Here is an 18,575-nt window from a genome sequence, read left to right on the forward strand (position 1 = left end):
TAAAACCCTTTTCCAAAATATGTTGGGTTTTTCTTTCCACCAGAAAAATGATTCCTTTATTTCTTATTATTTAGGCACAGCAGGGACCACAAAATTTAATTAACAAGGCTGTCAATTATGGAATTAATTTCTAATTTTTGAAATTAATATCCACCATAATTAATTACGAATTATTCCACTAAAAATTTATAATTGCACTCCTTATTCAATTTCGAAATTCATCCATTAAATCTTATTTAACTCCCCATGTTAAGATTCAATTAATTAAATTAAATTACTGACGATTTAATTGATTGATTATTTCTTTAGACTTTCGTTTAACTTATTTTATGTGTCGGATATAAAATTCATCGGCCGGGTTTATACATCAAAACGTATAAGCTTTCATAAAGGTGTATCATCAATCTCTAAACCGAGACATGGATTCCATCAACTAACTATTACTTCGCCAATGTACATTATTATTATCCAATTTACCAGGCATATTGACCCACGAAAGGATCTTGTCTTTTAATAAATGAAAATAATAACAATATATACAGCTAATAATAATTATATCAAGATTAAGAGTACAAGTTCATTTAATGACTAGAGAGTTTATTTTATTAAGTCAGTATAAAATGCTTATCTCTACTTGGTCCGTTCAATATATATAAAATGTACTAGCACAAGAAGTTAGAATTAAACCATTCCCATAATCAAGATAAATTATATTTAATCTTGTGCTACAATCATCCATTATGGTTTGTTCAATTCCATCATTAGATTGTGAACTCAAACTTTATACTTATAAGAACCGATGATTTAATCTTCCGTGTATAAACTAAACTCTATACACTAAATCATCTACTATATAAGCAAAGGACACAAACTAATATATGATCTATTTAAAACTTTATTAAAACAGAATAAATAATTATTTCATAATAAATATTATATCTAAACCAACCATATGGTTAATAGTATATATCCCAACAACCTCCCACTTAGACTTTTAACCATGACAATTGTTAGAATATACTATATTCAAACGCATGGTTAATAGTATATTCCCCAACAATCTCCCACTTAGACTCATAACCATGCATCTACAAATTTTTCAGGCATTCTTTTTACATGACTATTAAAAGTCTTCACCAAATAAGGTTTTGTTAAAGAATCTTGCCAAGTTATTTTCTGATACAATCTTTGCCCAGTAGTTCTTTGTCGTCGCTATCTAGTTTGGTGTTAAACTATCCAGGGATCCTGTTACCAAATCTATCCCAAGAGTGTACACCAAACTATGATTTTCCATAGTATTCTCCCACTACGACGAAGTACTACTAATATTACCTTCATTACCTTACGGTATTGAAATATTAACGATTTCTTGTTATAGTATTCACTGTTCAAATATCACTCCTACTCGATAAAGGCATATTCTGCCTATTAACGTTTTTTCACTACTTAAATGTAATGGAACGTCAATTCTAACATTTGGGTTTTGATGTTCTTGAATATCTAGTTATTTCTTTGCCTAGTTCTTGTAAAACTAGTTTACTTCTAGGAACATGGTTTATCAAGCAGTCCTTATCTAGAAAAATGCATTTGTTTTAACAATTGCCTTATTTTCTTTAGGACAATAAAATAAACTTCCATTTGTTTTCTTGGATATTGAATAAACATGCACATATCCATTCTTAGTTCCAACTTACATATCTGCTTTCCCTTTCAGCACATATGCTGGACAATCCTATATCTGAACATGCCGCAAACTGAGCTTACATTCACTCCACAGTTCTATAGATGTCACAGGTACTAACTTAGAAGGAACTAAATTCATAATGTAATTTGCAGTTTCTAGGAAATATTCCAAAAACGAATAAGGCAAATCTGAATAACACTTCATTAATCTATCTATGTCCAAAAGAGACTTATTTCTTCTTTTTACCACACCACTCTATTATGGAGTTTACGGTATAGACAATTGAGATATAATCCCTTACTCTGATAAGTAAAAAAAAGAACTCTTTAGAGAGGTGTTCGCCACTACAATCAAATCACAATGATTTAATATATTTTTTTGGTGCTTCGACGTTTCAAGTCTTATGCACTTAAGGTATGATCTAATAGTCAATAAGGTAGGCGAATGGCATAACTAGGACGTTTCAGTGCCACTATTATTTTTTAAACCCTATAAAAAACTCTTGCAAAAATCGTATCTGCCAGAATTTGGAAAGCACTCTTGACAATCGTTAGATATATTGATAAGGTGATTATCAGAATTTGCCAAAAAAATAAGGCAAGCACCAGAACTTTTCATATGGTATCACCAAGATTTGCCATAAAACATGATAATCGCTAGAAATTTTTACGTAATGATCACCAGGTTTTGCAAAAACATACAATTGCCAAAAAGTTTCATATGGTACAACAACAACAACCCAGTAAAATCTCACTAATGGGGTCTGGGGAGGGTAGTGTGTACGCAGACCTTACCCCTACCCCGAAGGAGTAGAGAGGCTGTTTTCGAAAGACCCTCGGCTCAAAAAATAAAAAGACAAAAGGACAAAAAGGGAGACAATATTAGTATCACAACAACAATCATAGGATAAATAGGAACACCATGAAATCCAGAAGAAAGATGCAAAGCAAAGGGAGACAATATTAGTAAATATTAGTATCACCAGAACAGTCATAAGAAAAATAGGAACACCATGAAATCTAGAAGAAAGATGCAAAGCAAAAGAGATAGCTAGTAAATAGGACATGCACTGAAAAGCGAAATAGTAAGCCACAATATTCCCACTAGCTATCTTAGACAAAAACCCTACATGGCTAGTCTCACCATGGTACGAAGTAAGGCACGACTCAACTACCTCCTAACCTACAACTCTAATACTCGACTTAAGTTCCATATGGTAATCACTAGAATTTACAAAAATATGACAATCACCAAAACTCACCAAGATTTGCACAAAATATGGCAATCGTTAGATTTTTTCATAATGAGAAAATTCTGGTAGCGTATTTTAAAATTCTGGCAGCGTGGCTGTCTTACCAAAATTTTCTTAACGAGGTCAAAATATAAACAATGGTTCTAAAAATGTCCATCCAGCGTAATTTAGTGAGTGAAATCTTTGAATAATATGATTCAAATTTCAATAGAAATAAAAAATTAGGTAAATATTTTTAATTTTCATAAATGTTTTTGGACAAAATTATTCTATATTAATATTGGTGAAAAATAACACTGCCACCACGTAAAATAGTTGAGTTGCAAAAGAATAGTGGAGAAGTGTTCAAGGAAAAGGGAGACGCTCTCATGGAAAGATGGCAAATGGTTTGGCTTTACCGCAAAGTAGGAAAAAAGGGAAGCCTTAGAAACAGATGAATTTATAATTCAATCGCGACCCCACATTTCTTCCAACGGCTCAAATCCAACGTCTCTCTCTCACTTTTGCATCATCTCCATTGCTCCCTCATTTTCTCACACCAAACTCTGATACTACGCACACAAATACATATGCACAGCAGCAACTGTTTTATTAATGAAACACAACAACAACAACAACAACTAACAACAACAACTAACACATGTCCACATCTCCCCATTCCCTCTCTTTTCGTCTTCTCTAAGATTTTTTTTTCTTCCCCCACGAAGCTCCCAATCTTTTGTTTGTTTGCTCCTCACTTCACATCTTACTCACCTCTACTCCTCTTCCTTCTTAGCCACATAACCCCCCTTCTCTCTCTTTCCTTTGCCATTCATTTTTCCATGTGGAAAGTTCTAATTAGACCCCGTTTGGAAGTATTTTGATATACTTAACAAGATGATGAAAGACGAGAAATAATCGGCGAGACGTGCGGTTTGTGCTAATTGACCCTTTTTGACGTTTTAATTACCCAAAAAACAGCTTCTTTGGTCTTGCATTCGATTTATTACAAGGCATTTTCTTATCATTGAAAGAGAGAAAAACTGTTAAAAGAGAGGTATAGAAATGAGTTATCAATTTTGTTATTCTTGAATGTTTCTATGGTTAATTTCCATTGTCTTTCTCCTAATTTCTTCTTCTTGTTCATTGAAAGACGAGACATTTTTTCAGTCATTTTCAGTTTTTCAACCAGATGGGTTGTTTCCAATTTTTAATAGGGGAACATTGAAATGTTCAAAATTTTCTCCTTTTTGTCAACAAACAATAATTAACATCATAGCAACATTCTTGATTGAGCAAAAAGGGTCAGAAGAAATGGCATCTTCTCAGGTAGAAATAGCCTCTTCTTCTTCTCCCTTTGGTCATGTCCTCAGAGATCGTAACAGGCGTGATCGTTGCAGCCACAGAGATTCAACCAATGCTGCTTTTCAAAAGAATCTCAAAGATTTGGTTCATACCCACATCCATTCTTGCATTTCTTCAAGTCAACCCACCCCCTCCTCTGCTGATAGTCATGGACCTGGTCATGTTGACTATGCTGATTTATGGGTTCACAAACCACAATGGGACAACAATGAGAACAGTCCCACGACTAACATCAAATCCACTAATAATAATAAATGGGATAAAGCTAGAGAAATGGTGCTTTCTTCTAGGACTACGAAACAGAGAGAGGCGAACGCGAACGTGAATGCTTCGTCGCCTGAAGGCAGTGCCGTGGAAGTTCCTAATAATGGTGGTGTTTCGACACTTGTACGCCGTTGGAGAGATTTTGAGACGGTTTCAAAGAGCGTGAATTTGGGGAACAATTCACCTCAGAAAGGTTGTGATGATACATGTGATGAATCTTCGGTAGATGGACGATTCGAAACTCCGGCCATGAGCGTGAATGGCGAATCGTCAGGAGATTGGGAACCCATGGATAAAACTACGGTTATGAATGAAAGAGATTCAGATATTAAAGAAAGGGAAAAGCCAAGAGTTGCTGATATTATAAGAAAATTGGCAAGTAGTAAGGGTGAAGAGAATAATGAGAGCGAGCACAATGGTAACAATGCTGCCCTTGCTTGTGGTGGTGAATCGTTGCCCCGAATTAAAACATCATTTGATCATTCAGAGCAATTACAACAACAACAACAACAACAGCAGAGGAGTTTTTTCCCAGTTCTGCACTCGCCTCGAATCATAAGAGGTCGCCAGGCGTTGAGCGATTTGCTGTTGCAAATGGAGCGTGACAGATACCGGGAACTTGAAGGTCTTAAAGAGCGTAAGGCCGTTTCCAAGTTCCAACAAAGAGGTCGTATTCAGGTTTGCATTTTGCTCGCTAATCCTTCATTCAAGTGTAATTTTACTGATGAATTTGCTTTCAATATCATTTACCATTTGCTGATTAATCTTGTAAATCCAACTTCCTGAATAGGCTTTGCTTAAAGTTAGATTCCTGCGTCGTGGCACAGGCGCCAGAGATGATCGATCAACCAAAGGCACATCGTCCGAATCAAATAGAATGTCTCAATCTGCAATCATGCATATCAGGTAAAGGTCATTATTTTAACTCCTTTCGATCCATGTCTTTGTAGATTCCAAATGGCCATCGCAAAGAATTAATCTGCAGTTACCTTATGGGAGAATGTTGTTGATCATCAACACTTGCTTCAACTGCTTAAAATATGAAATACTTAGAGCAACAATGCTAGATCGTGCTCAAACGGAATAACATTACGCAAGATTGAAACTTTGAACAGTTCTGTTTCTTTGACATACTAAGGCAAAGAAGATTATAGTGTGTTAACGGAGTCTAGGAAAAATCCAATCTTGGGAACCTATTGATGTTGTTGACAGATGATCCATCTTATAGTTGCCATTAGTGCAAATGTGTGTGCCTTCTCTAAGTATATCAGAGTGAGGTCTCAGCATAGAATACTTTTTGGGATGTATAACAAACTAAACAATTGAAGCTGAAAACGTGTTAGAGTGGTAGACTTTTCCTTCAATCAGCTTTTCTTGTATTGTTCTTTCCATTTTCACAATGAAAAGTATTTAAGAATCAGGGCAATTTCCTTATGAGTTGTGTGGTTTAAAGGGAATCAATTATCCATTTGGGTTCCTTATGGAAACAAAGTTATGGTCTTTCTGATTCAAAATGTACCTTAATATGGAATACATTGAAATTGAAATATGTTAATTCATTTCAGGAAAAGGTTCAATACAGAAAGTCAGAATGGTGAAGCTGAATCAAGAAGCCTCTCAAGAGAAGCGGCAGATAACACCCAGGAAAGCCGGAATTCCACACTAATTCAGCAAAGAGTACAGAATTGTGAAAGGGATGACAAAGGCTCGATCAGCTGCCATAGAGAACTGGCTGATAACAACACTGTAAAAGTTGGAAGTGAATTAGCATCGTATAAGCGGAGAGAAAGGAATCATCAGGGAATGCAGCCTGGTGTAGCTGACTCAAGAAGCACCTCTATAGCTGTGGAAAATAACAGTCCGAAATCAGAATTTGCGTCCACATCTGCACGAGAGAATCATTTACAAGAGCCTAGTGAGCCGATAACTCTCTGCACAAAAGTGCAAGATAACAACTCGCAAGTTGGAAAAAAATTTCCCTCCAATCAACAGCAAGAAGAGAAAATAAGCTCCCAAAGGGTTACAACAAATGTGAAAGCTACAAGCTCATCAAATCCCCAGAAAGATATGCCATTTCATACCCGACATTCGGACAGTTCTTTTAGTCCAAATCATAATGAGGTAGACCGCAGTCATCAAGCAGTTAGCCCCAAATTACTACATTGTACTTCACAACTACGGAGCTCAGATATTTCCCATGACCAAGCTAGCTGGGGAAATGCAAGCTGTGAAGCTAGCCATGACAAGTCACTGGAATTTTTAGAGACACCAAAACCTCCCAAGTATAGTGAACTAAGTGTCCATAGAGAAGAACAAGATGCAAATAACTTGCAGCATGCAGGAACAAGTAATGAGTGGTCTAGTGAGAGCACTAAACGTCAAAGTGACTGGGAAGAGGAAGCGACCAACCAGAATCTAGTGGACAGTGATTGTGGTTGGGTAAGTGATTATTCTCACACAGCAAGTGGATGGGATGAACTACAGTCTAACTACGAGCAGCAGTCAGAATCCAACCAAGACTGGGTAAGTGATATTTCACGTCCACGTAAAGAGTGGGAAGGTCTTAGACAAGAAAGATACCAAGAGATGCTTGATCCTTTCCAAGACAATAATCATGATATTCGCCAACTTCTTAACAGGTATTACAATTCATGCATCTGATCTGATACTAATCCTATATATTTATTGTAGTCATTTGTTGCACCAGTTGGATATATGTTTTACTTTGGCAAATGTGTACGATTCGTAGACATTTGCCTGCCCACATTAATGAAGCACAAAGCATTCAAGGGAGAACCAATAGCAAACCATTAGAATATGATTTCCACTAAGAGTATCAGACAGAAATGAACCGTTGTTACAACATGAAGGCTGTCACTAGAGATCAGACAGAGATCACAAAAATTAAGGCAATACAAAAGTGAATCGACCTCAGAACATAATTGTCACTTAGAGTATCAGGCAAACAGGACCGAAGCATGGATCATTTCTGTACTTGTCCGTGTCGGTGTGGAGATAATCTCTGAAAATACGACTTAACCTCGTAGAAGAATGTGACACGTGTCTGATCGAAATGAGATGAGATTCAAGAAAACTGACTTTGCAATTTGGAAAAGGAGGTCATAGTTTAGATTTTATAGTCCCCTGCTTGCCAATGAAAGTGATACTCGAGTGAATATAGAGTCTGTATATCTCCTTTAGCTGTCCTAAGATATTAATATTCAACTTCTGTAGTAGAAGCATAGTCCGTGATCTGCACTTACTTTTGCTCTTCATAAATGTGCAGAAAAAGTGTCTCAATCTTTCTTAATAGTGGTTTGAGAGAGAAAATAGATCGACTAATGGCGTCTCGCTCACAACAACTACCTAATGCAATGACCGGCCAGCTTCAGGAAGAAGTAGGGGCACTTGTACCTAAAGAAAAGGAGAAGGAAGAGGAAGTGGTATCACGTAATGAAACACGAGGGGGAGAGACCAAAGATGATGAGGAAGAAGAAGACTCGGGTTATGAGGATTACTTTGAAGATGACAATACACCAATTAGACAACATTACCTCGAACCTGAGGAATTAGTTGATCAGAAAAAAGCTTCACGTACTTTACAGTCATGGAGCAATAATGAAGACCGGGGTGTCACTGATGACTCCTATCACCTTCCGTCTAATTCTTTACCACAATCTCAATCATCCAATACTTACTCCCATCACAATCAACAATGCTCCTCCTCCGCTATACACACTTCAATTGTAAGTTTTTTTCCCCCACTATTTTTACAATGACTTGCCAGATATTCCTGAGTTTGAGACTAGTCATAACAACATGGCATTAACAGGAAATGGAACTAATATATGAATTGCGAGGACATATGGAGCAACTCCACCAAGAGATATTTGAAATACGAAGATCAATAAACAGCTGCGTGAACATGCAAATGAAATTACAACATTCCATTAAGCAGGAGGTTGCAGCTGCAATCACTCAGTCAGGTGAGTTGGTTTACTGAAATCTGAATATAAGATGCTTACTAAGCTCCATCATCGTTCATAAAACGATTTGATTGTTTTTGTGTTTTCTAACTTCATAAAACCCTTCATAACCTATAAGAAAAACTTGAAAGAAGAAATAGCTAAATTGTGAAGTCGTTTCACTTCTTATATTCTTTACCTTATTGAACCTTTTTTCGGGGGAACAAGCTTACCTTGTTGAACTATTTGTTGCATCATACCATGGTTTTTTTTCTCCTCCTCTCAATCTTTGCACACTTTTGAATAACTACAAAGTAAGTTCCAAGATCTGGCTTCACTTATAGAGCTTCATATACCTGTGATCTTTTTCCTCCCTGTTTTGGATATATAGAGAAAGGGAGTAGAGAGTAACATTTTTGTAATGCAGGTCCAATGATTGGGAGTAATTCAGATAAGAAGGGTGCAAACAGAGCAAATTGTCGTATTTGCTATGAGGCGCAAGTTGATTCTCTCCTTTACAGGTACTTGGCATTGATTGCAGCAAGAATTTTCACTTAGGCAATTCAAAATACACAAGAAACAAGTAATATTAATCTCTTGGGTATCATTATCCATTCTTTTCAGGTGTGGGCATATGTGCACCTGTTTCAGGTGTGCCCATGAATTGCTTTGGGGCACCGGAAAATGTCCAATATGTGAAACCCCCATAATAGATGTTGTCCGTGCATATATACACTCGTGACGCACAGGTTAACCGGATTTTGTTCTAGAGGACTGCCGATTCCTAACTTTTTGTTCAATGAGAGATGAGCCAAAGGATGATTTTCATTTTATTTTCCTTTTTTCTTTTTAATTGAATCTTGAGCCATGGATTTTTTTTTTATGGCTAATTTATTGTCTATAACAGGCTTAGAGATAGTGGATGAATGCGCTCTCTCTCCTCTGGTTTTCACTAACCATCCGTTGTATACAATAGGAGAAAAGAAAGGAAAGTTCTTTCTAACTGTGTCTTTCAAATTCTTTGTATTAACAATTCAACAGAAAATTGGAGAGTTCCTTACATGTAAATAAGCTACAAGCCGCTTAGCATTTTCTCCTCATTGGTTTCTTATAATTGGAATGAAAATACATAAAAACAGTACAAAGGTAGCTTAAAACTCTTTCTGAAGCATTAGATTCAGTGTAGATTTGATCAGCTAGAGTTGGTGATGCTGTTGAATAGAGCCAAAGCACTTTGGCAATGAAATTTCAAGGATTGAGATCTGGAATAAAGAAGCCCTTCCTTTCCAGGCTTATTCATGTTGGTAAAGCACATAGCTGAATAAGCCTATGTTAAGAGTCACCCAGATTAATGGAAGAAGTTCCAAATACTTTGAGACTGTGATTGCTTTCTGTCTAATAATTATTTGCTTGCTAATGCATTTGACACTATCAAGATGACATGCAACAAGAGTAAGTAAATTTGGCACGTAAAACTCACCATTGGATTTGTTGACTTTCTTGTAGCGTGGGTCAATTGATAGCAATTAGCAAACCGTTGAAAAATCTGGGGGGGAAACAGATTCACCAGATAAATATGAAAAATCACTTAAAGAGTTGGGTTGGCACTTGGTACTATAATATTCCCAACCTCGTCCAAAATAAGGAAGTATGCTTCTATTAAAGTCATCTTTATAAGCATATATGTTCTGAACATGTAGGCACTTGTCAACAAAAGAGTTCTACACATGAAGGTGGACCACAGCAGTTTGAGAATCAGTAATACAAGAGCTTTAGCAAGAAAACTAATTAAGGTGATGCCTTTCACACCAGAAAACATAAATTTTAAATCCACGATATCCAACTTGTACGTACTTACAATAAAGCGAAATTCGAGTTTCCGTGCTATAGTGGAGGAGAGAGAGAACTGGCCAACGGTGCTTTTAAAATCGAAAAGCATAAAAAAGGCGACAATGTCTATGAGGCTTGAAGCGAGAAGCAAGAAGTAAAGAGCACACTTCTCTGAAGTGAAGCACGATAAAAAAAACCAAACATATATCAATTTAGTACTACAGTAGTCAAATTGCAATTAATATTACTAAATTTCAGCACCCACTATACAGTAATGCGTACATTAGTCCAACTCCTCAAAGTTGAGATTCAAAGATCCGACCACTTCTCATTTGGATCATTGTGCACATCGTGTTTGAAGCGCATGACTTCATCTGTGAAGCAATAACCCCTTGCTTCGCATCACTTTGAGCGACGAAGCAATGACTTTTAACAACATTGATGGGCAGAAGATCCATCATTTTCCTTGAGCCGCCATTCTCTTACGTATTTCAAATGCTGTATTGAATATTCCAAGCGTTGGCTGGTTGCATACAAAACACTTCTTGTTCTTTGCATGGTGCTGTTAACCACAAAAACCCAAAAAAAGAAAGATTACCTTGCAATTTGCACAAAGGAGAAAAGTAGAAGTGAAATAAGTCATAGCTGTGTAATATGATCAATTCACATAAGAGAAAAATATAAGTGAAAGAATCCTGCTTTATACAAAGGGGGAATCTCATATCCATCGCCTTGGAGAGCAGGTCTCTACCATTACTACTTGGGATCTGCCATGAGAAGTACATTTCAAATATTTAACAATTCATATAAGTCAGATCTGTGCGCCCAAGGTGACTGTAGCTCAAATTGATTTCAGTAGTCTCTACTGTTTGTCGAAAGCCCAACCAACGCAAGGGGTAGTTTCTACTTAAGGAAAATGGTAAATTCCAATACTTGCTGGAGAAGTAACTCTTGCCTATTTCAGTTGGTACTTTTACATCCTAGTGTCAATCTCTCTCCACATATACAACATTTCTCCTGACCATAGTTGCACTGTATGTATAAAAACCATAAGGAAGAAAACCAAAAAAAGGGCACATTAAGGGCAATATGCACCAAGAAAGTCCGCTCTACTGCATTCCTTTCCTTTTTAGGTGGTTGCGATTGGGGAAGGGGGAGGGGTGTAAACTCTATTGCCACCTCAAAAAAGAGGAAATGATTAAAAAGAAGAGGAATGGAAAAGGTACATAAAGGAGTTGGTGTTCAGTGTTCAGTGTTCACAGATTCAATAATGAGATCAAGCAAACAAGAGAAAAAGGCCAATGAAATTACCTTTAATGCACAATGCTCACAGAAGTAGTGTTTGCATTTGGTCACAACAGGATCAACAAAAGGCTCTCTGCAGATAAAGCAAGCAAATGGTAAGGCGTCATCATCATCTTCATCACTCTTCTCAGCATCCTCATCATCCTCGTCGAGCATTCCCATAGCCAATTTTCGTTTCCTCTCTTTCTCAGCTTCATCCCACTCTTTTTCAATCTGCCACCCAGACTTATAATCTCCCCGGTCATGCATAAATTTGCAAGAGTCCCCGTATCCACAATATCCCGTCTCTTTGTAGTCCTTACAAATATCTGGCTGATAGTCGAACCTTGCTGAAACTCTAATGTGGGCAGAAGCCCTGAGAGGACCATGTGCTCCACCAGCTTTCTCGCTAGAAATTGTATGTTCTCTTCTCAAACCAGCTTTGTAATCAGTATATTGATTCATCCCCTTGTACAATTTCTCATCCCCACCAGTCTTGCTTTTTCCTTTCAAAGCCTCCTCTGCCTGCTTCAAAGCTCTCTCCCGAATGGCCCGGGCATCCTTAGAGAACTCGGTCTCAGTTTCTAAAGTGGCTGTTGCTCTACTATCATTTTGAACTTGAATTTCTTTAGAGGACTCAAAATGAAATACTGGAGCTTTTGAATCAACATTGGATTCTGTAGCCTTGTTACACTTTGAAGCTCCAGTAGAAAAGCGTAGCTTGTTATCCGCAATGGCTGGCTTTTTCTTGGTATATATGACTGAACTTTCACCTTCTGCATCGTCACTCTCCCCCTCCACAACCGTAGGACGCTTTCTGATATTTTTGCCCTTGGATGGTTTCTTGAAAAAATTGCATACTGCAAATAGAAGAAAGGAAACAAAAGTATAATAAGAAAAAAAAATGAACCAGTAAATTGACAAGAGAATGCAGAAACAAGCTAGAATAGAAAAGGAACTTAGGATTAACATTTGCTAGCTTAGGATACATGGATATCTGCAAAACCAGGGATACTAACAAAACCAGTACTTAATGGAACATTAGTTACAACAGCCATGTCCAATGACAAGCTCAAGATGATCACTTGTGACACCAAACATATGGACTTGAAAAGTTCTTTTCTTTTCATTGCAACTAGAGATGAGCTTAAATGGAACAACATGGTCCGTCAGAATTCATTGCTGAATCCCGACTTACTTAAGATTGAGACGTAGTTGTTGTTTTTGCAACTAGAGAAACAAGTTGGATGAGTTAAGTTCCCATAGCATCTTTTTTGTAGAGCCATGTATAATTTAATATCACATGTTTGACGAGATGTGAAGGGCTACAGCTAATCCGAATAGTAATACTTGTTGAGCTTAGATGTAATTCCAAATTACTAATCTCGTAATAATACTCTACAAAGTTAAATTGTGATTTCAGCGCTGGAGTACACTTTACTGCTTCACATCAATGTTGTAATTTGGTAGATATTGTGTACTTAGGTCCAAAAATAACTGTTACACAGAAGCTTGATACCATAAAATTTTAACATTGTCCGAGCGGCCAAAAGTCTAATTTTTTTAAAGCAATTAACCATTAGCAAAGAAAAGAATTTATGAGAGAACGCAAATAACCACAAATAAATTGGTTGGTGATTAAGGAAGAGGAGGCTACCGGAACTTGAAGAAGGTGGAGCTGTTGGCGGCTGCTCAGTTTCAGCTTCGGCAGGGTTCGATTCAAACGCTGGAGTATTTGAATTCTCCATCTGACAACACAAATCATTGGAATCATATTAAATATCAAGCGCGATACAAGTAAAATAGACTGCAAAGCTAAAATAGGGCTAGAAATTTGAACCAAAAAGAAACAGAGAAATAGGGCCAGATAAAGTTTTCGAAGAAGCGACTTACAGTTACAGAGATCGCTGAAGGAATGGCAGTCGGTGGTGGCAACTTGCGGCGCGACTCGCAGCAGCACGACGGTGACGGGGAAGTCGGGAGGTGGATTGGCGGTGGTGAACTGGCGGAGGGGCTGCGGAAGCAGGGGGAGGTTCTTTTGTTTAACGTTCAGATATATACTTTGTAAAAAGAAAAAAGAAAAAGTCAACATCAATTAGTAATTGCTGTTATAAAATAAAGACACTAAAGTAAAGACAAATATAAAGAGAAACTGATATATTATTCAAACTTCAAAGTATATAATGAACTGAATTCTCCTCTATATATAGAAGAAAGGAAGCTTTTGTGTAAGCTGCTACTGCAAGCTGCTGTGTAAGCTGCTACTGCAAGTTGCTGTGTAAGCTGCTTGTAAGTTGCTGCTGCAAAATACTGTGTAAGCTGCTTGTAAGCTGCTACTCTAAACTGTTGTGCCAGATATAGATAATCTTCTATCATGGGTAATATTTATCCATAACGGAGTACCGAAAGGATAAGCTTCTTCAAGAGGCTTATTTCCAATAGAGTACTAAATAGATAAACATATTTATAGCGGAGTCTCATATGGATAAACTTCTTCAGGGAGCTTATTTACAACGGAGTACTAAATGAACATCCATAATATAATATATTCATAACACTCCCCCTTGGATGTTCATTAAAAGATAATGTGCCTCGTTAAAACCTTACTAGGAAAAATTCCGTGGGAAAAAAATCCTAGTGAAGGAAAAAGAGTACACATATTTAGTAATACGCATTGCTAGCTGCCTCATTAAAAACCTTATAAGGAAAACTCTGTGAGAAAAAAACTTAATAAGGAAAAAAGAGTACATCGCGTATTTTACTCCCCCTGATGAAAACCTTGTTTCAAATATTTAAGTCTCCGCATTCCAATCTTGTATACCATCTTCTCAAAAGTTGAAGTTGGTAAAGATTTGGTGAATAAATCTGCCGGATTGTCACTTGAACGGATTTGTTGCACATCAATGTCACCATTTTTCTGAAGATCGTGTGTGTAGAATAATTTTGGTGAAATGTGCTTCGTTCTATCTCCTTTTATAAATCCTCCCTTCAATTGGGCTATGCATGCAGCATTGTATTCATATAAAATTGTGGGTCTTTTCTCACATTCCAAACCACATTTTTCTCGAATAAAATGAATTATTAATCTCAACCATACGCATTCCCTACTTGCTTCATGAATAGCTATTATTTCAGTATGATTTGAAGAAGTAGCAACAATAGATTGTTTTGTGGAGCGTCATGATATGATAGTACCTCCACATGTAAACACGTACCCTGTTTGAGATCTAGCTTTATGTGGATCAAATAAATAACCTGCATCTACATAACCAACAAGATCTGCACTATCTTTGTTAGCATAAAACAAACCCATATCAAGAGTTCCCTTTAAATATCGCAATATATGCTTAATCTCGTTCCAATGTCTCTGTGTAGGAGAAGAGTTATATCTTGCTAGTAAATTAACAGAAAATGCTATGTCATGCCTTGTAGCATTAGCAAGATACATAAGTATACCAATTGCACTAAGATAGGGTGTTTCAGGACCCAGGAGTTCCTCATCCTCTTCTGGAGGTCGGAACGAGTCCTTATTCACTTCAAGTGATCGAACAACCATTGGTGTACTCAATGGGTGCGCTTTGTCCATGTAAAAGCGTTTTAAGACCCTTTCTGTATAGGCAAATTGATGGATAAAGATCTCGTCTGCTAAATGTTCAATTTGCAGACCAAGACAAAGTTTTGTCTTCCCAAGATCTTTCATCTCAAATTCTTTCTTAAGATATTCAATTGCCTTTTGGAGCTCTTCTGAAGTTCCAACAAGATTTATGTCATCAACATAAACAGCAAGTATAACAAATTCTGAAGCCATTTTCTTTATAAAAATACATTGACAAATAACATCATTTATGTAACCCTCTTTCAGCAAATATTCACTGAGGCGATTTTACCACATGCGCCCAGATTGCTTTAAACCGTACAAAGATCTTTGTAATCTGATTGAGTACATTTCCCGAGATTTTGAATATGCTTCAGTCATTTTAAATCCTTCAGGGATTTTCATGTAAATTTCATTATCAAGTGACCCGTACAGATAAGCTGTAACCACATCCATTAGATGTATTTCAAGCCTTTCACGTAAGGCTAAACTGATGAGATATCGAAATGTTATGGCATCCATAACGGGTGAATATGTTTCTTCATAATTGACTCCAGGTCGTTGTGAGAATCCTTGTGCGACAAGGCGAGCCTTGTATCTTTCAACTTCATTTTGCTCATTCCTTTTTCGCACAAAAATCCATTTATGACCAACTGGTTTTATACCAGCAGGTGTTTGGACTACTGGTCCAAAGACCTCTCTTTTAGCAAGTGCGTTCAATTCTGATTGAATTGCCCCTTGCCATTTTGGCCAATCAGATCTTTGTTGACATTCTTCGACAGATCGGGGTTCAAAATTCTCACTATCTTGCATAATGTTAAGTGCAACATTATATGCAAAAATATTATCCACCACTATTTCAGATCGATTTAAATTAATCCCATCACCAGTAGAACTTATTAAAAGTTCCTCGCTCACTTGAGTCTCGAATTTATTGATTTCTTGAGGAATCTCATAACTAATCAGATCTTGGGTCTCTTCAGGAGATCCCTTCATAATATCATTTTGATCATTTGTCGATTTTCTTTTTCGAGGATTTCGATCCTTAGAACCCATAGGCCTACCACGCTTCAGGCGTGCTTTAGGTTCACTAGCTCTCATGCTAATAGATGGTCCTGCTGGGACATCAATTCGGACAGGCACATTCTCTGCAGGGATATGTGGCTTAGTTATCCTTTTCAAATCAGTAAATGCGTCTGGCATTTGATTTGCTATATTCTGTAAATGGATGATCTTATGGAGCTCCTTATTACATATAGGGGTACGTGGATCAAAGTGAGATAATGATAAAACTTTCCACACAATTTCTCTTTTGATTTCCTTTTTCTCTCCCTCTAATTGTGGGAAATTTATTTTATCAAATCGACAATCTGCAAATCGAGCAGTAAATAAATCTCCCGTCAATGGTTCAAGATAGCGAATAATAGAGGATGATTCAAACCCAATATATATTCTTAACCTTCTTTGGGGGCCCATCTTACTGCGTTGTGGTGGTGCTACTGGCACATATACAGCACATCCAAAAATTCGTAGATCGGCAATATTTGGTTCATGACCAAAAACTAATTGTGACGGAGAATATTTATTATAATGCGTTGGTCTGAGATGGATAAGTGATGCTACGTGCAAGATAGCATGGTCCCAAACAGTAGTGGTCAATTTTGTTTTCATAAGTAGTGGTCTTGCTATCAATTATAGCCGTTTAATGAATGACTCTGCAAGGCCATTTTGAATATGAACATAAGCTACAGGATGTTCAACTTTTATCCCAACTGATAGGCAGTAATCATCAAAAGCTTGAGATGAGAATTCTCCAGCATTATCAAGGCGAATAGCCTTTATAGGATAATCTGGGAATTGTGCCCTTAATCGAATTATTTGGGATAATAACTTTGCAAACGCCAGGTTGCGAGATGATAATAGGCACACATGAGACCATCTTGAAGATGCATCTATTGGGACCATAAAATATCTAAACGACCCACTTGGTGGGTGAATAGGTCCACATATATCCCCATGTATACGTTCTAAAAAGGCAGGGGACTCAATGCCAACCTTCATTGGTGATGGTCTAGTGATCATTTTGCCTTGATAACAAGCATCACAAGAAAATTCATTATTTGTAAGAATCTTCAGGTTCTTTAATGGATGCTCACTCGAATTTTCAGTAATTCGTCTCATCATTATTGATCCAGGATGGCCCAAACGGCCATGCCAAAGCACAAAAGTATTTGAATCAGTAAACTTCTGGTTTACGATAGAGTGTGCTTCAACTGTACTAATCTTTGAATAGTATAAGCCAGAAGATAAAGTTGGTAACTTTTCTACAATGCATTTCTGGCCAGAAATATTCTTTGTAATACAAAGATATTCCACATTCATTTCATCTATTGTCTCAACATGATACCCATTTCGGCGGATATCTATAAAACTCAACAAGTTTCTTCGGGACTTGGAGGAGTACAATGCATTGTCGATAATAAGTTTTGTTCCCTTAGACAGAAATACAATAGCTCTTCCGGAGCCTTCAATCAAACTTATATTACCAGAAATTGTAGAAACATTTGCTTTTTCCTTATGCAAATAAGAAAAAGTATTTCTGATCTTTGAATATGGCATGAGTTGTTCCACTATCAACTACACAAATATCTTCATGATTGGTCTTTGATCCAAACATAATTTGAGGATTATCCATATTCTTCAAAATGACATAAACAAAATAAATATGATAGTAAACATTATTATCAAAGCATAACTTTTATTTATGTACAATAATTATATAACCATACTATCTACTACAAATAACAAAAATTAAAATATTTACATCTCTACAGATTCACTACCGATCACATGACTTGTTTCTCCTTCTAGGAGTGCAAAGTAATCAGCTACATCCAAATGCCTGAAGTCTAAATTATCTTCAGAAATAAAATTTGCTTCAGCATTTTTCTCTGTCTTCTTCAGGGAAGCTTGATATAGCTCAACCAGGTGCTTTGGCGTACGGCATGTACGTGACCAGTGCCCTTTTCCTCCACATCTATAGCATGCATTTTCTGGCTTTGTTGCTTGCATCGCTTCATGCTTTTGCTCCTTCCTTTTCCACTGCTGGTGGTGAGGAGGGTTCTTTGGTGCATTATTATTACCACGATTAGAGTTTTCTCCCCGACCAAGGCCATGCCATGACTGGGGCCACGTCCTCTTCCACGTTTAGCTTGGTGAAAGTTCGTCTCATTCACTTCAGGGAATGGACAAGAACCAGTAGGTCAGCTTTCATGGTTTTTTTATTAATATCCCATTATGTTGCTCGGCTACAAGAAGATGTGAGATAAGTTCAGAATACTTTTTAAATCCCATCTC

The 18,575-nt window shown here is 37.0% G+C and overlaps 2 protein-coding genes across 2 annotated transcripts; one reads left to right on the forward strand and one right to left on the reverse strand.

Moving 5' to 3' along the window:
• Nucleotides 1-3,520: 3,520 nt before the first annotated feature.
• Nucleotides 3,521-9,564, forward strand: LOC104102866 (uncharacterized). Its single transcript, XM_009610706.4, has 7 exons — nt 3,521-5,222; nt 5,335-5,450; nt 6,110-7,183; nt 7,831-8,290; nt 8,377-8,530; nt 8,937-9,030; nt 9,134-9,564. Exons 1-7 carry the CDS (start codon nt 4,008-4,010, stop codon nt 9,249-9,251), a joined length of 3,231 nt encoding a protein of 1,076 aa, XP_009609001.1. The 5' UTR covers nt 3,521-4,007; the 3' UTR covers nt 9,252-9,564.
• A 964-nt stretch (nt 9,565-10,528) lies between these two features.
• Nucleotides 10,529-13,657, reverse strand: LOC104102865 (zinc finger CCCH domain-containing protein 1). The gene is made up of 4 exons (XM_009610705.4): nt 13,517-13,657; nt 13,281-13,371; nt 11,651-12,483; nt 10,529-10,901 (listed from the first exon to the last, which is right to left on the reverse strand). Exons 2-4 carry the CDS (start codon nt 13,369-13,371, stop codon nt 10,797-10,799), a joined length of 1,029 nt encoding a protein of 342 aa, XP_009609000.1. The 5' UTR covers nt 13,517-13,657; the 3' UTR covers nt 10,529-10,796.
• Nucleotides 13,658-18,575: the final 4,918 nt, after the last annotated feature.

The sequence above is a fragment of the Nicotiana tomentosiformis genome, chromosome 2 (genome assembly GCF_000390325.3).
Source record: "Nicotiana tomentosiformis chromosome 2, ASM39032v3, whole genome shotgun sequence".
NCBI classification, from domain to species: Eukaryota; Viridiplantae; Streptophyta; class Magnoliopsida; order Solanales; family Solanaceae; genus Nicotiana; species Nicotiana tomentosiformis.

Excerpts from the sequence above, each read along its gene's own strand:
- LOC104102865 (XM_009610705.4), bottom strand. The coding sequence starts at position 13,371 with ATGGAGAATTCAAATACTCCAGCGTTTGAATCGAACCCTGCCGAAGCT. Across the intron at positions 12,484-13,280 it reads TCCACCTTCTTCAAGTTCCG|TATGCAATTTTTTCAAGAAA; the intron begins GTAGCCTCCTCT and ends TTCTATTTGCAG. Across the intron at positions 10,902-11,650 it reads GTGAGCATTGTGCATTAAAG|CACCATGCAAAGAACAAGAA; the intron begins GTAATTTCATTG and ends TGTGGTTAACAG.
- LOC104102866 (XM_009610706.4), top strand. The coding sequence starts at position 4,008 with ATGTTTCTATGGTTAATTTCCATTGTCTTTCTCCTAATTTCTTCTTCT. Across the intron at positions 5,451-6,109 it reads TCTGCAATCATGCATATCAG|GAAAAGGTTCAATACAGAAA; the intron begins GTAAAGGTCATT and ends AATTCATTTCAG. Across the intron at positions 7,184-7,830 it reads ATTCGCCAACTTCTTAACAG|AAAAAGTGTCTCAATCTTTC; the intron begins GTATTACAATTC and ends ATAAATGTGCAG.